The sequence below is a fragment of the Aphelocoma coerulescens genome, chromosome 1A, assembly GCF_041296385.1.
Source record: "Aphelocoma coerulescens isolate FSJ_1873_10779 chromosome 1A, UR_Acoe_1.0, whole genome shotgun sequence".
NCBI lineage: Eukaryota > Metazoa > Chordata > Aves > Passeriformes > Corvidae > Aphelocoma > Aphelocoma coerulescens.
The window spans coordinates 64,962,811-64,987,546 of NC_091014.1; the positions used below are offsets into that span (position 1 = coordinate 64,962,811).

At 43.2% G+C, this 24,736-nt stretch overlaps 1 protein-coding gene and 1 long non-coding RNA gene across 10 annotated transcripts in view; one reads left to right on the forward strand and one right to left on the reverse strand.

The window, feature by feature from the left end:
* The window catches only part of ITPR2 (inositol 1,4,5-trisphosphate receptor type 2), a 246,210-nt gene that overhangs the window by 91,724 nt on the left and 129,750 nt on the right, over positions 1-24,736 (reverse strand). For all 9 annotated transcript variants that reach the window (XM_069003276.1, XM_069003280.1, XM_069003275.1 and 6 more), the window contains one exon: positions 23,306-23,414. In XM_069003276.1, the coding sequence (XP_068859377.1) occupies positions 23,306-23,414 (109 nt within the window). The remainder of the gene's footprint in view (positions 1-23,305; positions 23,415-24,736) is intronic.
* Positions 9,970-14,544, forward strand: LOC138104250 (uncharacterized). Its single transcript, XR_011147997.1, has 3 exons — positions 9,970-10,269; positions 10,347-10,463; positions 13,774-14,544. It is a non-coding gene; the product is annotated as an uncharacterized lncRNA (long non-coding RNA).

Here is a 24,736-nt window from a genome sequence, read left to right on the forward strand (position 1 = left end):
ACACTCTTAATCCTCTGGTCTGACCCTCTTTAGCAATCCACATGTGTTTAAAAGAGAACATTAAGTGTACCAAGTCTATTTGTATTGGATCCAAAAAACAATGCAACCCAATGTAGATTCAAGAGAAAAACAGCTTTTATGAAATCTCTGATGAGGAGACATGCAGAGCACTACAGTCTCCGAAAATATCAGCTGGAACCCCGATTCCAAATAGGCTAAACACAGAACTGCCATAGCAAGAAAACATATTACTAAAATCCTAACGTGAACAAGGTCTGCATTTCATCTATCTGATAAATATCCTTAGCAAAATACTACTGGTTTATATAAAAAACAGTGGCAGGTAGAAACACTTCAGCTTTTGAAAAAAAGGCATCTTCTGAAAGAGAAGCTTTAGGCTCCCCTCCCCAGTGAGACATTCTGTGGGTGTGGACCTGGGAACACACATTCACTTGCTCAGCCAGGTGACTCCGAATTCTCCTTCTCAGTCCCACAGAAGACTCTTCTGTTTTGTACTAACCAAGTCCAAAGTACCTCATCCTCTAAGACACTAACGAAAGTTACTGCATGGCAGAGACAGCCACAGCATCAGACTTCTCAGTTCTGATGACAGCCTATGAACACCAGATCCCTCATTTAGCCCTAAATAACACTGACCAGAACATCACCATTATTTAGTTCCTTTAATTAATTACCACTTTGCAAAGGCTTTGTTACATAAATTGGCTTCCTATACATATTAGTGCCTTTCTGTTTCCCTGTGGGTCCACTTGATGATGAAATGGCTTTTTGACTGCAAAGGACTGAGTGTCGCGCAGATGCCTCCACCTACATACTTAATGTCCCTTTGTGGCCTAAAATTCCTTGTATGTAGAAAAGCAAGTATTAGTATTCTAACTGTGGCACCATGAGCTGCTGAGACTCAGCCAAAAGCTTGACAGATTTATATAGTGCAGAAGGGATGATGCAGGAGACCAGGAGAGGATCTGGATTTTGTCTCTTCTGCTTTGCTGTCCTCCATCTTTTTTCTTCCTCCTTGTCCCCTCTGAATTTGCCTTTTTTCTCTCTGTCCCCTGGCTGTACCAAGGGCACACTATAATCCATGTGACACTTGATTTGTAACATTTTCCCCTCAGTAACTCTGGTAATCATGCCTCTTGTTTAACAAAGCAGCTCTGGATGAGACTGGGAAAGGGCAAGTGAGCACTTGGGAAAGAAGCATCTGGTTAAAAGTTGAGCCTTAAAGTTGAGCCTCTTCCTTCTCCTCCACACTCGAGTCACTAAGCCAAACTCTCAGCAGAAACACACCTGATGATTCACTACAGCAAAAGCATTGGAACTGACAGAACAAACCAAGATGAAGCAAAATTATGTCCAAAAAAATAGGACAGGAAAAGTTTAAGATGGAAGCAAGCTGGCAGATGAAAAAGTTCTAAGCATGGCATCTGGTTTTGCAGAGAATTTTCCTCAGGCTTTGGTATATGCAGATAAGAACCTCAGACAACTGCAAAAAATCATTATAGATAAGAACAGAAACTCATCTTAATGAACATGTATTCTGCAAATCAACAAGGAGATGGGGAAGGAAGGAGGGTAATTTTCAGAGTTTAATCTTGGACTCAACTACAAGAGAAGTCAAAGGAAACTGAGTATACCAAGTACTGACAAAGGACCTAGATGAAAAAAATGCTATTGTAAACTTCACAGCAGGATGTTTCTGCAGTGTTAAGCAGAAACTTTAATTTGGAATTTGCTTGCTGCAAAGCCCTTAACATTTTTAGCACAAGACTTAGGTTTAATTTGAATAGGTCTGAGCAACAGACATATTTACAGTGGCAAAGGTGTTTTATTTTGTTTTCACTAGCAGAATGCTTGAATGGCTAATTAAAACAAAATTCTATTACCAAAGGGAAAAAAAAAAAAAGTCAGAACCAGTGTCTTTTTAAAATTACCTGATGTTTAAGGCAGACTAAATTGAGTCAGTTTCTGGGAATGTGCGTGCTCTGACCTGTGTGAAAAGGCTGCCGAGGGACTGTGTACAGGCAAGATGGTTACCATGGATACCTCACTGCTTTAGGTATAGAAGCTTAACATTGCAAACAACTTTGCAGCATTAGGCTACCGGCCTCATAAAAACACTGCAAAATAACAATGAGCTCTGAGATAACCACTATGATCTGCTTTGTGACATACAAATATAAATCTCCTATCCTAAGGTAAAAGACAAAAGCAGGATTGAGGGGACATGGCCAGATCTTGTAGGCCTTAATTTACAGTCTGCTTCTGAAAGATGCTATGGTCCTTGCCTCGTACTGATGATAATGCGACCTGCAAGTAGGCAGAATTGCCTCAGAATTTACCTAAATTAGGACTCCAAACTTGAGCCAACACAGCACAGGCAGAGGGAGACAAAGTCAGAGGCAAAAACCCGCAATTATTTTAAATTTTCCCTTTGACAGCACAAGTTCTCTGTAAACACTACCACAGGGTTGATGGTATCACCCACACTCATTGCATTGAAGGACAGCGCTTTCACAGGAGATATTACAATGTATTCCCACATCCTTCCAAGAGCACTGGGTCTTTGTGGGGAGATGCTGACTGTACCTGCTGGGCAGTGAGCTGTGTGCCTACTGAATGCCCTCAGCCTCGAGAGAGGCCAGAGATTTTGTAGCTTTACAACTGCAAGCCCGTCTCTTGGCCTAACTACTACCACTGCACCTGTCACACAGACAGTCTCAATGAGAAAAGAAAATCTGCTTCATACCATTCTAATAGTGGCAAAAGAGATTCACTCCCTCACACCAAACTATCTGATCTATTGATCCAACAGCCAACCATTTTTCAGGCAGTGAATGCATCTGTCTCCTCCTTCACCTCGAGCAAAGGTTCACAGGAAATCACTCGAGATGCTTTCTCCTGCTTCTGGTATTAAATTACACACAAAAGAAGTTCAGGTGCAGGTGAGGCTAGGGTTATGTTTCAGGGGAGGAAAAATCCATCCCAAGGAGATTTATGATCATTTCAAATATTCCACAGCTAGGAGCTCACACGGATCAAAAGCAGTGCTCATAGCTGGTTCTTACAACATTAATTAAGATGCTTCAACAAGATTATAGATATATTTATTGCAAAGCTGTGATGGCCAAACCCTTCCATGAGGCAGGACAGCAGAACAATGGGCTGGGAGAGCTGCAAGTTACAGACTAAGGAACAATGAAGAAGTTGGAGCTGATGTGGGATGCAGAGGGGGGCATTCAGCTCGTGAGACTCAGCTGAGCGCAGATGTGCATACCTGCAATGTTTCATAAGTAAATAGCAGGTACCCCTCCAGCTTTTTGCAGACATACCTAACAGAGCAAAGTGGACTCCTTTCATGCTCTGTCAAATATTTTTGGCAGTGGGTGCATTCCCCTGCATTGTAATGAATTTTGCACTGAAGGCACCCTGAGTTTTCGCCAGCACAGAACCATCTTTCACCCTTCATGGCACAAATCAAAAGGGGCTCATCCAAATGACTGAAACCCTAGATCTGTGCCACAAGAGACCACTTTTTCAATATAAGGCTTTCTTTGTGCCCACAGTTACAAGAAGGAATAATACAGATCACATAAATGGCAAAGTAATTGATTCTATCTGCAAACCAATTATGCAGATTTTGAATAACACAGTGCCAAGGGCCCACTTGGCTCGTTTGAGAGCACTGTGGGTGCTCAGGTCCCCTTGCAGCTCTTCCCATCAGCATTTCTACTACAGCTACCTGAGTTTTGTAATGGTCAGGAGCAGGTGCAATGACTGGGAAACCTTTAAACCTGTAAATACCAGTTTCCTGATGGGCAAGGGTGCAAAACTTCCTGCTTGTTATGACTGATCCCACTGGGAACACTGAGCAGGCAACTCTAGCAGCAAGGGAACAAGGAAAGTGAGGCTGGAGTGATTCCATCATGGCTCTAATAACATTAGAAATCTTTTTACTGGCTTTAATGGGATTTGGATCAGGTGCAGAGGAAGCCACCTTACATTCCCCTGATCTGTTACTCCTACCAGCACAGCAAAACAATCAAATCCCAAGCATCTGGTTTTGCGTGTCTGCACTCCCTGAAGGATACAATCCCCCCACATCCACACACAACCAACCTCTATAGTTGTTAGACAACTTGTTTCTTAATCTATTAATGAGAGGAATTAGTAAAGTAGATAAGAAAAGGAAGTAAAGAATTAAATACAAATATTTAACTTGGCATTTTTTCCCTCTAACAACATTGCTGCATATTTTAAGCAACCGACCATCCAGAAGAGGCCTATAAGTGGCTAGAGCTATACTTACAATATTATTAATTTTAGTACCCAGAGAGAGGGAAGCAGAGTACTCAAAATGCACATTAAAGCCTCCCATGTAACAGAGCCAGGCTGCATGTCCAAAGCCACTGCTAATGCTGTATGAACTGCAAGAAACACCACCTGATTTTTCTGGATTCTGCCTGTGCTACAGTTTAACATCAAAGGGAGTATTTAAAAAATACTTCATTATGCACAGTGTTGGCTGAGGTTTGCCACTATTCCTTGCCCTTCTAATGAAGAGATTAAGTGGATTTACAGAAAGACATAAACTCCTTGGTGTTTTCCTAGATAAAGAATCCCACTCCTCCTCATTTAAAAGCTGCTAGCCTTGCTGTAGGTGGTAATTATGTTGAGGGTGAATTGCTGTGGTTTCTGTCTGGCAACACCCAGCACTGGCACATGCAATCCCCACAGTGTCTGGAAACAGCATTACATCAAACCATCCAAGCTAGTGGCTTACACAACCAACCCTTTGAAATCTGTCAGCTCCAGTGACTTGCTGTGTGCACTTCTGCTTCTCAGACATCAGCTTCATCACTTTTACCACACAGGTATCAGCCTCCTTTAAAAATAAAATTTGGAAGCACTGACCTTTAGCCTAACTTAAAACCTTAGGATGAAAAAAAAAAAAAATCTACATATCAAACAGCAAAGAACTGCTTGATTTTAACACCAAATCTGACCTCAGTTCATAAGAGGCTGTGGGTGCATCCATGCATCACTATGGAGAGGAACCTCAGAAAACACAAAACCAGACAACACCAGACAGGGAAGCTGCAAAATTCTGCTTGTGAAACTAATTTGTGAAATGGGTTAATTTGGAGCTAGCCTAGAGATCCCTAAGGCAGGGCAGCACTGCACACTGTAAGCAGGCACATCCCATCATTAAATCTAAGAGCTATGGATCATGTTCTTAATTAAAATCATTTCTGCTGGGATCTCTGCACCAAAATTAAAAATCACTGAGAAATCTCAAATCAAACAGGGCGTTCATGTCTCCAGCTCTCAGGCAGCCATGTCATATTATGTGAAGACCTGTGAATAAGAATTGTCTCCTGAAATCAGCGGGACCAGACATCAAGCAGGGACTGCTCAGCTCAGAACAGCTGTATCTGCAGCATAGCTGTGTGCTAAGTAGGCAACAGCCTAAGCCACAGAATCACTGCATTTTCTACACGATTTGAAAACAAACACGTTGTACTTTAACAAGAAATACTGTAACTATGTCCTTGGAGGATTGTTGTTCTGTACCAAAGAATTATTTCCCTTCCCTCTCCTCCCCCACTTCCCTCCCCTATGAATTAGTAAATGAATTTCTGCTACAAACCCTCAAACCATATTCTTCCCAATCAAAGAGTCAAATGATACCCAAGAGAGCAAGGCAGCACAGAACCAGTAAGATCCTGCAGACAGCCAGACTGGGTGGAAAGCTCCTGTCACTGCCACACACAGATGGGCACACACAGAAACCCTATGGGGGGAAAACAGGACAATACCAGAAAGAGGATTACATCCAAACTACGTTGCTGGAAAATGTTCTCCTGCAACTGGACAGCTGAATCATCTGCAACCAGACCAAAAAAAAAAATGATATGCAACAAAAGACAGTCCATGTAATTTAGTAAGTAAGCACAGTTTTGGTGTTTTGCATTTTTAAAAATTTTTTAAAATTTTGATCCTGCACCACAAGTTTGGAAACAATTCCTTAAGGGCAAGGTCCATATTATGGGAGAATCCAGCATGGGCACTTATGGGCAAATATATTACAATCTGCATATATTTCCAGGGGAAATGAAGCCTGCAGTTTAGCTCAGGGTCTGCACTTCGGTGTTTTAGCAAATGGGGGACATAATGTGTGCCTGTGAACTCAGCCAGAATACAGATCCAAGAAGATGGGATTCTTATAATGTTTTTTTTGTAAGACGCAGTGCTACAGGGGCTAAATAAAAAGCTTTTGAAAAAGTCATTGCACATAGCATGAGAATAAAGTGCCAGTCCCAGCAGTGGCCGCACAGCCGGCATCCACATTGTACAACAATCGCACAGCTCAAATCGTGACTATGAAAGGACAGCCCAAGCAGCAGGTGGGATGGAGGGATGGCAGGGGGCCATACCCCAGCACCTCTCTCTCCAATCTCTCTGTTCATCAGTCATGTCACACGGGCTGTTCCCCTGCAAGGAACATCCAGAGGAACAGAGAAACTAGAAATGCGTGTCCTGGGCAGGGGAAGCAGCTGGCAGGCATCTGTAATTGAATTCCAGGAGGATTTGGGCTATTTTTAAAACTCTCTGTAGGCTGGCTTTCTTTTTTTTTTTTTTTTTTCAAACAGGTGAACATTTTCAAAACTCAACACAGTTTTAAAGTTTTACTGCATACATCTCTGAGTTCCAGCACCGTGTAAAAATCAGGCAATAGCAGCAAAGCACGAGCAATCAGAACCAGATTCTAAAACTCTGAACCAAGGAGGGGAAAAAATAATCAGTCTTCTCTGTAACTGTATATTTTAAGGATAAAGAACTTTTGTCTTGAAGCGCCAACACACAAACCCTCTTCTACTTTATTTATACCCTACAGGGACACCGATTTTCTAACAACTCCAAAATAAAACAAATGCCATTCTTTATGTGCTGCGCTTCTGCAGAATCTAGTAACCCACAGCTTGGAGGGCACATTGGTATTTAAGGAATGAAGCCCTACAAAATGTAGGCTATAGAATGGGAAGAGTTTTGCTGTTTTCTTTCCATAAGTGGTACCTGAATAAGGTGTTTCCATTTGACCAGTCAAACACTTTTAGCACTGGCAGAGTCCAGCAGGACTCCTGGCATGCTTTTGTTCATAAGCAACCTGACCTGCTCAGGCTGTAGTCAGAGCTTTCCACACCTTTGGAGCTCCTTTATCTTCTGTAATGCCTGTTAGATGATAACCAGAGTCCTAATATTCCCTCTCCACAGCCTGGGAGAAGAATGGCCCTTTATTCTGAGAGGAGGCCTGTTGTTAATCTCCAGCTGTCAAGACCTCTGAATCTGTTTACCTGTCTGGGCACTCCCTCTGCTCATGAGAGACAGGGTCTGGCACTACTTCGTACCTATCCTTGGAAGCATCAGCAATGGATGGCTAAAGGACCTGAAATACAGCTCAGCATGGCTGATATGAAGCAGGAAAAACCAAAGACTCCTAAAGCTACAGTGAGGAAAAGTTCTCATTTTGCTCACAGCACAGTCCAGTCTGTGCTGTACTCATTTATTTCCTGAGTTGCCGCAGCAAGTTAAATTCTCTGATGATAATGAGCAGTCACCAACTGCATCACCAACTCATTAAATCAACTCAGTATCCACTCATTAGCAAACACATTTATACTCTGGTTTTAAGACTCACTGGCTAGCAAAAGCACAGCATATGATATTTGTTGGGGTATAATTTCTATTATTATTGTTCTGATTTGTGGAAAACAATCCTTATGTAGCAGCAGCATGCCTCCCTCTGTCTTTTGACTGTGCTAGATTATACACAAAACCTGTTACTTTAAAAAAATAGTCAGAAAATAAAGCCAGGGATCATTTTTCAGCTCTTTGCAAGACAGGGTTATGTAACTATACATAACAATGTATATTTAAACATGGGTCTGCTGCGTATAGAGAGGTGTAAGTGAATGAATAGAGGAAGAGCAACAGAAGGGAAGACAAAAACCTCCTAACCACCAAAAAAACCCCAACACTTTGTGATGCTTATTAATACAAAAACAACTCTAACAATAACTTCCTCTTGGAAATACAATAAATACAGGATAATAGAATATGTATCATATAAAGTGATATTATTTGTTGAATATTCCCCAGATGCACAACCAGTACACCTGCTCTTATCAAACAGCATTGGAGTTTGTTGCAAGCACAGCTTTATAAAGGGCTATTTTCTTACTGTAGTGGTGGCAGGGGAAATGTTTAAGAGGAAAATGTTTTGACTGCCATGCAATCAGACTGCCTGTAAGCAGTATATTCTGGCCCTTAGAAAGTAGGGGAGATTTAATACAGCTCAGAATTTTGGAGGGTTTGGTTTCTTCACAGCTCCTGGGCAGCACTATTATTCTTTTCAAAGGCAAGACAATGAACATTAGTTTCCATCAGAGGAGGAGGGATGGGATTTCAAATGGTACTTTGGAGAAATGGTGAATGCTGCAGGGTGGGGATGGGGAAAGCACTTCTCTGTCTTTCAGCTCTGTTATGTCAATTTGCTCCTCAGCTGGTTATCAGTAAAAATTGTTGCTTAAACTTAAAGGTGCCCCAGATGCTCCACATTTGGTGGGTTTGTTTTTCCTCCCCACAGTCGAAGGACCTTCTTTCTTTTTTGCAGAGAACTGGGTAAAAGGTGAGAGGTTGATGGCAAGAACATCTGCAGCTTCACAGAGGCACCCCTGTGCAATGCCACCGGGGAGTCACACACAAAATAATTCATGGAAACTCCTCACAGGCCACCTGCACGCCCAAACCTCAGCGCCTGCACTCCAGCATCCTGTGCCAAATCCCGCATCCCCAAACGCGGGGAGGCACCTCTGCTGCCTGCAGAACCCGTTCTCGAGGCGGCGGCAAAGCGGGGGAGGGCCGAGTTAATAACTCAAACGCAGTTCCGTGCTCTTGCGGCGAGGCGGGGGCAGCGGGGAAGGAGCGGGGGCTCTGTCTGTCCCCCGGTGCCGCTCCCGCCGCGTTACATAAGGCGCAATTCCCGGCTCCCCCGGGCGGCGCAGGGGATGCGTGCTCCATGCAAATCCAGCCCCGCAGGAACCTCGGGAGCCATTTCTCAGCTCCTGACGGCGGGGCCGCGCTCCCCGCGGGCTCGGGGCCGCCGCACGGAGCCAGACACTGCGCCCATTACATAACAGCGCCCGCGCCTCCCCCGGCGGCCCCGCTCACATGCGCCGCGGTCACATGCCCAAACAGCTCATTAAATCGCTGCCCGGGCAAAGGCGATTACAGCACGGGGGCCAATTTTAAAGGGGGAAGGCGGCGCCTTGCACTCGCCCGCATATCCCGGCACAGCGCGCTGCCCTGCGGGAGCGGCCCCGGGGCACCGCAGCTGTGCGGGACCGGGCACCGCTGGGGCACCGCTCTGCTCCCATCCGGGCCCAGCTCTTACCCAAATCACCCTCCTGGCACGTGGGGAGGGCTGGGACCAGCCTCTCCTGTCCAATGCGTGCTCACCGCACTTATCACTCACACAATCCCAGGATTGTTAGGGCTGGAAGTGAGCTCTGGAGCTCGTCCAGTCCAATTCCCTGCCTTGGTGACAAAGGAACGCGTCCAGGTGGGTTTTGAAATGCCTCCATTGTCATCTGGAGGGATTTTCTGTAAACGAGGCAAATGGTATTCGATAATGGATATATATTGGCTGTTGGGGATAAAACATGCTCCTCTCCGTGTCAAAGACGAGAGCCAGATTCCCTGCAGGCAAGGGGGTCCTTCCCAGTGTCACCATCTGCAGGTCTGCATCCCCACAGGTATGACAGATATAAACTTTTCCACAGGTATGACAGCCAGGTGCTGGGAGAAGTGTGGGGTTAACACACACCCCAGGTCTCCTACCAATATCCACCTGGCTGCCTTGAAATCTGGAACACACCCCACCCACGCTGGGCAGCAGTGCCTGGGTGCCATAGGCACGTTTGTAGGAGAGGGTGCTCCATACAAGCACCTCTGCCTTGTCTTTTGTTGGATCACCCCCTTGGGCTGCAGATTTTTGGAGCCACCTTGACCCAGAAATCCTCCTTCAGGAGAACAGGCATTGCAAATCGAGTTGGCCAACACAGCAGGAAGAATCTCTGGAGTCTGTACAACTTAAGAAGCCACTCTTTTCGTGTATGCCAACATTTCAGCAAATTTCTAAAAGCATGGTTTTTTCCAATAGAAGCCAACTTCAGAACAAGAATTTATACAGTAAGCCAAGCTTAATAAATTAATTTTTTTTAAGACTTCATGCCATTTTTCCCTCAACAAATCTTTCATTCACAAAGCCCAGGAGCACACTCCTTGATTTAGGGAGGAGAAAACGGGCGCCCTGCCAACCTGCGAGGTTCTGCACTGTCATACGCAAAGTCCTGCTTCCACTTTCAGAGAGACCTTCTCTCAAGGTGAGTCACTCAGTCCTCTGGAGAGGAGCCCGAAATGGGAGTGAGCTTGTGCTACTTAAAAGCACCCTGTGCTGCACTGCCACGTGCCCACGGTGGTGGCACCTCGCTGTGCACCAAGCTCAGGGCAAGAGGCAACGCTGGGATCGAGTAGCCTGTCGGGGAAACGTCAGTTCCCTTCCCTTGTCCTTCAGCAACCCTCCTCACCACAAAAAAAATCTAAAATTACCAAAGTTCTGAGCCTAAACACAGCGCTCACCGAGTCAGAAACAAGCATTGGGGCAATATATCTGTTGACCAATCTCAGGAAAAGAAAAAAAAAAAAAAAAGACAGCTTCCCCAGGGTGGCTGTTGCTCAAGTCGGATGGGCAGTGGAACTTGTTTTAGCTGCACATGTGCTTTCCTAGCAGGAACGCGTGTGAAAGAGCCCCTTTGTGCAGGGCTGCAGCTGCCTGGTGCTGCTTTGCCACCTCCTGTGGCTCTGGAGGCCCCTGCTGGAAGATGGAGCTGGACGGGCACGGCATCGGCAGCGGCAAGGAAGCAGCCACTTTTCAGCTGCGAAATCAAGAGTTGAGAATCATGCCGAAGAGGCTTGAGAAAACTCTTTTAATTTACTCTGATTTTAGTGCCTCAAAGTTCTTGCAGGGGGCAGAGCCCCAGCTGGATCAATAGTGAAATCACACTACATCGGGCTTAGCAGCAAAACAGACAGATAGTGATAAAAGTACTGAACTTAAGACACAGAAGCCATAAACTGTGGGGCAGATCAAAAGAAAACATTATTCCAGCAATATTTCCTTTCCTGCTCCTAAATAAACTCTTTCTTCAGCTAAAAATCAGGAAAAAAATAGAGAAAAAGGGAAAAGTATGTGCAAAAATAGGAAAGAGAGAGAGAGTTTAAAGAGACAAAGGAATTGTTTCTTTAGCTTCAAATTGTTTATAGTTTAAAAATTAGGTTAAATACATGATGACTTAACGTATATATCAAATAGTTGACTTCCTGGGGTTTTTTACTTAAAAAAAAAAAAAGGAAGTAAAAGACCTGTATTTAGAGTGCTAGAATTTGCTACTGAGTTAAAACAAGCTCTTTCAGTATCACAGGTAGGGAAATAATCTCTTTTATATAAACAGCTTCATCTAAGTCAAGTGACTCCCTGCAGACCACACTGGGGACAGCAACCCCTTCTCAGCAGCCTCGCTGAGCATCAGGTGGGACTCCAGAAGGAGCCAGTTCAGCTGCCACCTCCCAGCCCTGTGCCCACACACAGCCAGCACTGCTCTCACCTGGTGCCCTACACAGGCACAAATAGGTACCACTTTGCCCAGATTTCTGCAATACAAATTACTCATTTCTGTCTAAGCACACCCCAACCCTGAGTAATCTCCTAAACTTGCTGTTCTGGCTGATGTTTTGGGCTGTTTGGGTTTTGTTCTTCATGAAAACATTTCCACACGCAGAAGAAAAATCCGAAGTCAAACAATAAAATCCAAGGTTTTCCCAGGCATGATGTTATTTGCTGCAAGAATACTTAAATAGGAAGGAACAGAAGAAATGGTTCAACTTCCATTTTTCAAGCGGCCCCTTCTAAGTCCTTATGGTCGGTTTTATTGTGGGAATTATCATGACTATACAAAGTGCCAGCAACAACCAGGACAAATTTAATAAAGACTGTGACATATAACCAGAACAATCCCCTCTGCCATCCAGGGTGAATTTACTGGCCAGCACACACTTTATTCCTAGCAGTGAATTACCACTGTTACATCCTCACAAAAGCAACATAGTTAATGTGGGTCTCCTCGCAAAATTAAGAATACTCAGGCTGCACAGTCTATTCTCCAGGAACATTTTTAGCCCCCTTGAAAAAACTGTAAAAGAAGAACTTCCCAAGATGTGCAGGGCTTCCAGCATTTGTTTAAATGCAAAGATTTTCATTTTTAGAGCCGCAGTCAAATATTTGTATATTTAGAAGAGTTTGGTTTCTTAAAGTGCCAAACTGCACCCAGTAGAGCGGCCTGGGAGGAGCCTTAGAGCTGGGAACCTCTAACTGGTCACAGCTGAGAAAACACCTGGTTCAAGGGAAGGTTTTTGTTCCCCTGGAAGCAGTAAGGAGTCTTAAAACTGAAAGACCTGAGAGGCAAGGTTATCTAAATTTCTTCTGCAGCAGAGACAGATAGACTGGGTGGAGGGCTAGTGGGACACAAATGCTACTGTAGACAGCTAAGGAGTCAAAAAATCAAGTTTTTTACAAGAAAGAGGAGAAAAGTAGTAAAAAAAAAAAAAAGAGGGGGGTAAGGGTAAAAAGCTTGCAGGAAAAAGGAGTATAAGGAGACTTTGCTAGTGTAACTGCTCAGTAACTGGAGACAAAATGTTTTGGACAAGTCTGCCAAAAGCCATTTTCGGAGTGACAAGGCCCTGTCCCCAGCCCCCAGTGACAGCTCTGTACCTGCAGTTACCGACACCGGGCCCAACCTGCTGAGCGTGTTTCCCATCCCCCAGCTGAGGGCCAGCAGTGCTTCTTGCTGGCACCCCTGGCAGCAGAAAGGATCCCCACGTGTGAACTCCGAGTGGGGAGCACAGGGTTTTGTAAAAACTGATCGTGATGAGGGGGGGTTCGGTCGGGCCCGGCTGGAGACGGACGGAGGGAGACGAGAGATCTCTATAAGCAGGTCTTTGGAAGCATGCTGTTTATTGCAGAGGGCGTGGGTACAAGGGCACTGCTTAGAGCTGCCAGCTGCAGCTCCAAGCAGGCCCAAGGTGTAGGAGAGAGAGAGAGAGAGAGAGTGAGCGAGAGAGCTAAGAGCAAGAGCAAGAGACTAAGAGCTAGTAAAAGAGAAGAGGTAAGAGAGTTAGAGCAAGAGACCAAAGAGCAAGAGCCTAAGGCTGAGAGCAAGCGAGCGAGGTCCTTGTTACAATACAATAAATCATCTTCTGTACTGAATATTCTAATTCTCATTAGCCAATCTAATACAAGGTACAAATCCTATAGCATTTACATACAGCCTATAAGAGTTATTGCATTACCATAGAGTGTTACATTTTAACTTCTAAAAACTACTCCTTGGACCCCTTCTGCTGAGCTAGTAGGGTCTGCTCTGACCCTTGGACCTGTCTGCAAGCAGAGGGTATTGTCTAATCAAGAGGGGATTACCTTCAGCCGGCTATACCATTGTTTTCCAGTTGTTCAGTAACTAAGACTTCATATCTCAAAGGTGGCCTTCATTTCGATGTCGCTTATAGTTTTCATATTCCCAAAATCTTTTGTTAGGCAATCATATTTATAAGGCTTTCCTGTTTCATCTTCCCCAACAGGTTTAATGGGGCCTCGTGCTGCCCAGGAACAGCTGCTGCGAGGCAAACAGGGCACAACCTGCACTAAGTGTTCATTGCAAGGAACACTTCCAGGCTCTCTGCAAAAAGCCTGCGGGTCAAAGTGACACTGAGAAAATGAAGCTCATAATCCTCAGGGCAATCACCAGCTCCAGAGCAGGCCCCTCACTGAGCAGCCTGGTCATCACACATCATTTAGGTATTCTGGTCTTTTCCCCATGAACTCCAGAGGTCAGGTAACCATAAATGAACCTGGCTTTTATTTCAGTAAATAAACACATGCATAATTCAACAAAGCATACTTCGAACTTTGGGATTTGTACATTAAAATTGGAAGAACAGACACTCTAAAGATTCAGAGAAATCCCAAATAAACTACTTGTAATTAAAAAATCTCATGATTTTCAAGCCAAATCTCGTGATTTGTTTGTGGCCTGACTCAGGGTTTTCAGTGCTTGGGGCTGGCAACTCTGACTAAGCAGGGATATGAAATAAGAGCGAGAGTGAGCCTGCCAGGCTTCTGTTTTCCTGGGACAGAAGACAAAGCAGCTCTGACAATTCCAGCTGGCAATACCATCCAGGCACTCCTCCAAGGCCAAACATGTTGGGTAAAATCCTCATCAGACAAAAAAAAAAAAAAAAAAAAAAAAAAAATCCTATCAGAAGCAGTTGCTGTGGTTGCTTAATAGCTGTTTTCTGAAGTTCAATATAGCATATATTTTCTTTTTCTTGAAAAGGGGGAGAAGGAGGAGATGGGCCACATTACAGACTAATCCCTTGCCAAATGTCATTAGTGATGAAGTCCCTTAGAAATTACATCAGTTTGAAACGAATCAGAAAACAGTGAGTTTCCATTTCCTCCTCCTGCCTGGCTAGACAGAGACCTCGGGATCAGCTTTCATCTATGGCCTGGAATCAACCCTCCTCTGCGTCTTGCTTAGTGTGGCAGGGGTGTTAAGCAAGTAATTGCAACCATTAAAAAGAAAAATAGCTCACTTACTCCTGCTCCCCATCCCTGTCAAATACCAGCTCCTTCATTAGGCTTCCTGGGAGCTGTCTCAGCATGCTGCAGGAGATTCTCCCTGCTCCTGGTGGACGTGGGTGCATCCAGCTGTGGCACACATCTCCAGCCACCACCCTTGCGTGCTCCTGGTGATGCCAAACCAGCAGCTGTCCCCTCTCTCCTGACAACCCCAAGTGTCCCCTCACATCTGGTATCTGGCAAGATAGCCTGGGCAGGGAGTGGAATCTCATTTCCACCCATCTGCAATGCCCAGCCCTCCCTCTACCTGTTCACAGGGTGATGGATGAGGAGCAGAAGCACAGAAGGAGGTCGAGTAGAAGGGCCTTGTTGGTTCTTAGTGCTTTTGCTTTCCCTGGTAAGGCAAGAGCATGCCCAATCCTGGTATATGAAAGGGAGGTATCTTTAATTCTTTGTGTTTGGACCAACTAAACCCATACAATATCATAAACTGACGTTTTCTGTAGAAACTCAGTGCCTGAAACACATTTCTGGATCATAAATCCTGGACTAGAGCAGTTTATGTAATGCCACCTATTCACGCTGCCCTAAGTAACCATAACTAACCATTCCATTATAATGAGTCCATTATTCCCTGCTTTATTGTATTTTCTCTTAAAACAGAGATCAAAGATTTGGATCTAGTGGCATCATGCTGATTTCATTTTTATTACTGGCTCCCTAGGTCTATCATAAATATTCATTGGCCATCCTTAATACAAGGCATTGAATTCTGCTCACTGCTATCTCTGGTGCAACTGCGAAGTACAAACAGGGTTGTTGCTCAAACATATTAAATAAAGCAGCGGCAAATTTGTGACAGTCAACAACAACAACAGCAACAACAACAACGAAAAAAGCCCACCCAGAAAACAAAAGAACCCTTTTCCCCTTCCAAGGAAACTCAAAACCAAAGGAGACATTTTCTCTTGCCCCCTCCACGACTACTGCAGACATTTGACTGCTGTGGGAATTGAGCTGTGCAGCAGCAGCAGCAGCAGCAGCTGACCTGCTCCCACAGACAGGAGACGTTTCTGAAAAGTCCACAGTTGCCACACTGTGGTCTCTGCGATACTGCAGCACTCTCTGTGCTCCCCAGGAAGAATTAGAACCATTACCTGGCAGTGGTACTGAAACGGCTCATAAATGTGGCCTTTTCGTATAGGAATTAATTCTGAAAAGGGAGTGGGAAGTGTGTGGGGAGAGACATCCTCCAGATTCATAGTCAAGAAAACAGTTTAGGCAGTTTTATTCTCCAGACTCCCAAAAACTCTTGCAACCATCCCAAACTTCAGGGTGCCTGCAGTTTGTTTCTCTCACGTGTTCCTCTGGACTCCCTTCCCACCTCAGTGTAGCTGCAGCCAGGGGATGGAAACCCCAGTTGCACCCATGTGAATTGCTCCTGCTCTGCAAATAAGCACAGACAAAGGCCCCTTGGAATGTCAGCTGGGCACTTTGAACAACCACCAATCACTAAAATTAGGGTGGCCATGGGAATTCTGGTTTTCCTCCTGATTAGGAACTCTGACAGGATTTACACATATCAGTTGCTTTATATTCTAAGCAAGAACATCTACTCCATTAAAAACAAAACAATATGCTGAGACACCGAATGAACATTATAATATTTATCTTCTAATATAACTCCACCGTGGAGGTAAAAGAAAAAGAGAAGGAATAGGAGTAAATAACCTAAAATAAATGTTTATATTTATATTTATGCATATGAATCTATCCTCACACAAAACTCCACACACCTGGAGACATGAACCATTTGATAAAACTGTTGGCTCATTTTACATATTAATTTAAAACATATCTTTGGTCATTTACCTAGTCCCTTGCCAATCTAGGATCTGCTAGAACCTTCCACTAAATTCCTAAAAATCTGCTTTATTCATAATTTAAAATGAAGAGATAAAACCAGTCAGGAAGAAAACCTTGATCCTGATGCCTTCATGATGTAGAATTTGATTCAAAGAGCTATAGTGAGCATGGAGTTTAACTTCTAGATGTACTGAAGTCTGTAGTGAAATTCATCTCACCTGTATTTGAAACAACAAAAATTAAATCCAGGTGCTGTTGTTCACAAAAAGGATCCTGTTCAGTTCCATGAACATTGTACCTGAGTAAGGTGAGATGAATCATCCTCAGAGCTGTAACAGTTTCATATTAAAGAACTCTCTTCTCTTGCACTCTTTTTTATTTGTTTTTAACAAATAGCAATATCAATAGAGAAGGATGTCAAACAGTTTGCAGGCAGTTATGATTTTCTTGCTGGTTTGCTCTTCATACGATCACATCCATAGGAAGGAATTAATGTGAAATTAGAAGGGCAAGCCCCCTATGTCCCATACACTGTGTAAAGGAGGAATTCCAGAGCAGAAATCAAGTCATTTGAAGTTCAGAGCACAGAACAAGCTACTCCAGTTTTATTGGTTTGGTTGATGCTGTCTAAATCAGTAGCTACAAAAAATATTTTACATCAGATGCTCCTTTAGAGGAGAGATTATGTGTGTGAGAAGGGCAGATAGTACAAGTTCCAAAATAATTTATCAATCAGGATTTGGGGCTTAATATTTCTGAAAGAAAACTGGATAACAACATACCATATTATTAAAATTTGATAAATATGAGCTGCTGAGAGACTACAACTTTTTGGATTAAATGTATTTACAACCATGTGTTTTTACAGCCTGGGCATCCTGCAATTAGATTTGTTTGTGACTTGAAGAACAAACAAAGAAAGGAAAAATAACCAGGGGAAAGAGTAAGTACCAGTAAGTAGTGAATACCATTGCTCACTGAATTATCACCTGAGATAGAAGTACCTTTAGGTCTCTGGAGATACTTTATTTGCATCATGATGAGTCAACAATTACACGTTAAAGAGAGGGCAAAATCATGACTGCAATGTAGTTAGGCCTGGGTTCACTGCCCCTGCAGCAGATTAAACTGCTCCTGCCCTTCACTAGATCAGGACCTGCATTCTGTAGGGGGTCAGGAGGGCTGTCTCCCAAATTACCTGTCCTTGACACACAACTTTGAATTTAAAGTTCTTGTCCAGCCCAACAAGAGCAATGCACTCGCCTGAAACTACCCATGGCACAGACCCCTGTAAGCGCCTCACAACTGGCCCAAGCACAGTGGCTCTGAACAGGCTCCTGAAGGTGACACAAGCAGGTGACAGCCCAGAGCTGGAGCAAATCTCAAGGGCCTGTTACTTACAGAAGAAAAATCTCCCCTTAAAAATAAGTCATGCTTTCCATATACCAAGTTCTCACAGGTTTTTGCACCAGCAACAAATATGCATGATTGAAAATCCAGCAGAATATCTGGGGGCTGTCCTGCAGCATTGTCCTTCAGTCCAGAACAACGCACATCACAGGAGGGATAAGGGGTACTCCAAAGATGAGAGATGCTAATTCAGAATATTCTGGATCATGCTGCCTGTCACAGCCCCAGAAATGTGCAGCAGTGACAACACAACAGTGGCTGATGGCCTGAGGCTCTGAGCACTGTGGCTGACAACACCTGGCTAGAACAAACAACACCATCACATGCCTCCTGGTATCCCTCTGCTTAATTATCCCAGCTTGAAGCCTAGAGGGGGGAAAGTGAAACTGTGCTCATTTGTTTTTCTGTAGTTTTCTCTCTTTGTAAAATGTCAGTGCGTGGGTCTAATGAGAAATTACCATGCTTTAAGGTTCTGACCATATCCAGTGTTCAGTCTTGCACATCTGAAAGCTCTGGTGCTCCTGCCACTGCAATTACTGGCTCAGAGGATTCAGGGCAATAGCAAAGCTTGAATCCTCTGCTGCAATGAATTGTTGGAGGCTTCAGTTCTGCAGCTCATCACCACCTTCACACAAAGCATCTCCAAGACCGAGGGGTCTGTCCCACTTGTATTTGAGCTTTCACTCAGCATTTAACTCCCATTCCAAAGCCACAACAGCAGCTTTTTGACCATACCAGAAGTGCTGGTCACAACCAGGCTGGTACTGCTGGAGGTAACCAATCATTCTTCCTCCCTGCACCTCCAGTGAACTGGCTTCCTAAGGAGACAGTTTTTAATGCAGGATCCTGCAAAAGCATCCTTTACCAGACAAAATATGTAAGTGTTCTTTTGAAAAATTCAGTATAAACAGCACTGAGTGTACATGTTCTCTATGGTGTTTCTGACCCCCTACCTACCTCACAGCCACACTGAGCTTAGTGAGGAAAATGGCCTGTTGACAACAGGGAAAAACAGGCCAGCGCACAGGTATTTTTATACATCAGCACAAATAAAACTGACAGCAGAAACAGGGGAAAATTAAATGTAATTCTTCAAAATGCTTGCAGTGCCACTAACCCAAAATGCAAGTAAATAGAGGAATTTGGATCCCAGTCTCCCATTTAAAATATGCATTCTTTTGAGGTATGGTACATTCAGCAAACAACACGTTTACAGAATTATTCTCTTTTTCTTCCTCTTTTTTTTTTAACCTACAAATGCAATTTATCTGAATGCTGCCTAATTTGCACATGCAAATAAGTCAAATCATCTTGAAAAGATGAGGCTATAGAATAGAATGCAGCTTAAGTTGAGCATGTCTGTGATTCAACGAGCTGCAATGCTGGGACAGTGTAGTGGCTCCCAACAAAATCTCCTGGCTTCTAAAACCCATTGAGGCCATTCACCCCAGCAGAAAAAGACTTGCAGCTCCCACTGGCTTCAGCTTGACTGGTAGATAAATACAATAATAAACTGGCACTATTGCTTGTGACAAACTCACTGGGCTTCACATGAAAAGATTCAGTTCTTCTGGCACAAAATGACCAACAGCCAGCAGTGGCCATATCTGGGACCACACCTTACAGGAATAAAATACATGTGTATTTCCACCAAAGCTGTACTGGTTTTTTCACGTGTATATTTGGTGGTGTTGCTGCAGACAGAGGGGAGAGGACAGCTTACATTTCATATCTAAAGTGGAATGCAGAAACATTAACGCTGCAAAACAAAAGGCCACAAAGCTACTTCTATGATTTTAAATCATGCACTAGTGCAAATGTCTGAGAGAAAACGAACATTTTTCATGAGTTTTTCCAAAAAAGGCAAAAAGTGCAGCTACTTATTTCTGACAATTAAGCAGCTTACAGAGTCTTTGTTCTACTGACGCTTTAAAATGCAGTTTTCAATTATTTATACTGTAGTTCAACACCTAAAACAGTGGGAAAAAGTATAAAGTGTCTGTTCTGCAGCACAGACACCCCTTCCTGAAGGGCTCCATTCATTTACAGTAGTGTTCCTTGGAGGAGCTGCCATAGGGAGGGGCACACAGGTCTGGATTCTGCCACATTCTGTAATGCCCTATCATCCATTAGCACATCTGATCAGATGTAATATATACATGGTATCAGAGAGCATATTTTTCCTCCAGAGGTGCTGACCTGATTTGTGAACAGTTGGGAAATCAGAAGGTTGTCCATACCTAAGGCATTGCCATGCCAGCAGCTGCAGCGAGGCAAGAAGTCGGCATATGAGCACAATTAGGTCAAGAGTTCAACAACTTCATCCAATTCACTGAGAAGGCTTTAATTTAAGCTTCTGAACCCTCTTTGAAGCTGCTGGACCACCCTTCCTGGCCCACCAGCTCTGTTGTATGGACAGACACTTTAAGCAGGGCAGCAAGGCAATGCTAAGATTTTAAACTGCTCCAATCACTTGCAAAGTGAGCACACATCAGACTACATGTCTCAGGTGCTTTTGGAAATGTTACTTAGATTCAAACTGAGGTGTGTAAATAGGTCTAGAGGCAACATTCACACAGAAATTAAACTGATATCAAGCACTATGGTGAAACATAAAAAGATATGCCTAAAAAATTTCAGAAATCCCAGGCCAAGATCCTTCTGGTTTTGTAAAATGGGTATAAAAATGGCCGGCGATTATAAACCCAAATAGCGATGGGGCAGATCTAGTCCAAGCACAGTCCTTTCTGTCCCTGCTGCTTTTCTTCCCAAATAGCCAGTCTGAAGCAGGCTTTTAGACAAATACACTTAGATACTACAGTAGCTATCTGAACAGAGGCAATGTGAGCTCCCTCCACACACTGCTTCCCCCAAGTGTTTTAACGTTGTTCTGGAAGAGAGGGGCTGTAGATCAGGTTACACTCCAGTTAGTGACCTAATCAATACAAACAGGGCTAGGACTTAATGCAGAACTCCCAGGAGATTGCAATAATCAGCCACAATTACTTATGAAAGCCAGTCAATGGCCAGGAGGTTTTATGTGTAGTTTATATACCTTAAATCAAACTTCTGAAAATCAGCTTTGATTCCCAGCATTAGATGCTGTGGTGCTAAGCAAGACAAAGCACAAGCAAGTGCTCCCTCAGAGGCTGACTGCAAGGAAATCCAAGGATGGAGTCTGGAGAGCACCGGAGACCAGAAACTCACCACCAAGGGGAGGTGCAACAATAGAGTTGACATAGTGAATACAGAAATAGGTATAAAATCAGTGAAATGAGCCCTTACACCTATTTTGCTTCCTGTTCCTTCAGCAAACGACACAGGCTACCTTCCAGTGGTCACATGAAAGACAGACAGTAGAAGGTGCTCATTGGTGGGAATTGAAGCAAAGAGAAAGAAGGAAATTTTATTTCATTATTTCATCCTTCTTTCTCACTGTGGGAAAGTCTGCAGAAACTGGAGGTTTACCATTTCTGTCAGGTTTATCAGAGAAAATACATTGTGATGGGTGATTAGCAAACTCAGGCTTCCTGTCAAAATGTCCCACATCCCTCTGTAGCCTTGTTCTGGTTATGACCATTATGTATTTACTACTATTTTTTTTTTTTAGCATCTGCATACCATAGTTGAATAACTTTGCAGGCAGTGAGATCACAGCTCAAAAAAAAGATGGGAAACACGCACATGAGGCTGCTCATTGTGCTATTTTTACTGTTCTGAAGTCCATGGCATTGAACAGTGACTCATAAGAGTAGCAAGCCAGAGAAGCACTTGCAAGGCATATCCAAGCTTGTTTATTCACGTATTTGTTTGCACTGATTCATCACATTCCTCAGTGTAAAACCATTGGGACTCCAGAGGAAGCACGGGGGAGAAATTCTGTTTAGAAAGAGCTTCTCCACCCACCATGCACCCCCAAGGTGGTGGAGGTCACATGAGAGATTTGGAAATACACCTCCTTTACCCACTCCTGGAAAGCAGAGCCCCTACAGACTGATGGAACACATTCCCTGTGATGCCAACTCCTTCCCTTAACTCTATCTCCCTTTATCAGCATCCACAACAGGGTACAAGGAGCAACTAAAACAAGCAAATCTTCTTGCTTGTTTCAAGTCCTACTTTAAAAGTGTTGCCTTTTTTCCTCCCCTGTAGTCCTGACATGAGGTTAACTTATGGTGGGTCATGTAATTCTCTTGGAGAGGTTTAGCAAAGGTCAGTTACAAAAGCAAATTATTTTTTCCATGTGATGCAGTGGTGTTATGCACCCAGAATGATATTAGAATAAGTATGAATAATAATAAAGAATAGTAATATCTGCTTCCCCTGTGAAATTCTTTTTATGACATTAAAAAAGAATTGTCTGCCCAGGCCTAATCATAGTTTTCTTCAAGCAGGAGGTAAAGATGGGGTTGGTTTTCTCTGCTTACACTGGTTATTTTTGCACAGGGCAGGGCTGATGTCAGTACTGAGAGATTAGATTATAGCTCTATGATTCATATTTAAGGGTGAATAATGATGAAAGGATTTGGGGAATACCCAGAAATACGGATAAGAGGAAATTACACAAAAGGCACTGGGATCAGGCTCAGAACGAACAGGGACAGCTGACATCTAAATCTGAATCTGCCTACTGATAGCCAAAGGAACAGGCAGAATGAAAGAGGCATTTAGAGACTTGGTTTTGCAAGAGAAAAGTGGGCAATGAGGGGAGAGAGGAATGCAAGAAATAATTAGACACTTACAGAGTACAGACTATGTCACTTCTTCCCAAAACTGGCAGCTCTGCTTAAACATTGCAGATTTCCTTTCACACATTTGGGAGCATTAAAAAGCGTGTGGAGTACAAAAGTCTGGCACCACAGGCAGCAGGGAAAAACTGTACAATTGCAATTAAAAATCCCAATATTTCCATTGATTTTATGGTAAAGTTGGCTGTGACAAATGAAGACTATTCTCCAGAAATAGAGAATATCCAATATATGATAACTATACATAGTAATACTTGCTACTGCAAGTTCATGTCATCTTGCTAGCCTTGGCTCTTATCAAGTCCCTCACACAAAACTATGTAAGGCAGAGAGTTTGTTTTGTTCCAAACCGACTTCCTACCTTACCACACTGTTCCTAAGACACCAAGTTATCTCTAAAACATGCACAAAACTGAAACCATGTCAGATTCTGTTACTGTCCCACAGCCAACATTTTAATACCGTGCTGTTGGTTCTATATTTAATATTAAAGTGGTAGCAGCAGTACCTCTTCTGCAAAGTTGGTCTTCTTGTCAAGCATTTCTCGTAACGTCTGAAGGATTTTAATGCAGAGCTTTTCTTCTTTCTCCATTAGCTTCTTTGTGTGATTAATCAACCTGAGAGTAAAATATTAAAACTTCAAGAGCATTGCACATTCTTGCTAAGCCATACTACAGTTTCTTTATGTGAAAATTGGCCATCGCTGTATTTTTCCTCAAGGAAAGGAAATAAAAGTGGTCAAGAAAAATCACAATTAAAAAGGAAATGGGATTTTCAAGGTGTTGGGAGATTTTTGTGTCAATTTGTGTATCTTACTGCCCATACAGAAGGCAGAATTCTACATCTACTTTTTATGAGGGCTTACAGATTAAGATCCAGACTTGCTATTTCATCAGTTCTTTATTTAAAGGTAACTTATTTGAACCATTATTTAAAGGTAACCAGTGTTCACCATGCATCTTGCAAACTTTAAAAGCTACAACCTTTACACCTTCCAACTTCTATGATGGTTATAGTATATTTATGATATGATTAGCAAATGGTATTCAGCCAAAAGGATTTCCAAAAAACCTTACATGGAAGCATTCAGAAATACGGACATTTGGAAGAAACATAATCGTTGTTTATTCACACAACCACTTGACAAGCCAGAAAACAAGGTACATTTCTGTCTCCAGCTATGACTGTGACAGCAGTTTGGATTTCAGTCAGCTGAAGCTGATACCAGAAGCAGCCTTTCTGTCTTTGTGCAGAACAGATCTGTGCACGGGTCCTTGCACTGGTTCACGCATTGCTGTAGAAATGTTTGTGAAAAGAGAAAAAGAGGGTATCTGAAGCCCTTGGATAAGTTTGGGTTTTTTGCATTTTGATGCTGGCTTCGAACAGGAGTTTGGACAGCAGACATGGAGTGGGACAACCTCAAAATTTAATTTTTCTTTTTAATTTTTCCAAGCATATAAAGTATATTGTTATATTGCTACCTCTGCAGAATATGCAAATAGCCAAGGAATCAGGAGAGCTGCCAAATGCATTCATTTCCCCCAAGTTATCTCTGTTTAAATTATAGTTTCTCAAGGGCAGGGAGGGCATCTCACTTGAGGACTAATAAAAAATTTGCAAGACTCTATTCCAATGCACAGACTGCAAATAAAACAACTAATAATTCAAGATCAGATAGGGGTCCCGGTAAAATGTATTTTCAAAGAGCTGTTGGCAGCTTAAAATAAAAATATCTATTTGCTGTACCAAAAAAAAATCCAACAAAAAACCTACGAGCCTTGAGCAACCCGCTGCTTTATTATGAATTCTTGAAAATTCTACTATGGAAAATCTAGGTTTCTGCTGTAGATTTGGAGAAATGTAATAGCAAAAGTAGCCCATTAAGAAAACAGAAGTAGGTTGAGCCTGCCACAATTTTAACAAACCACTAACATCCCAT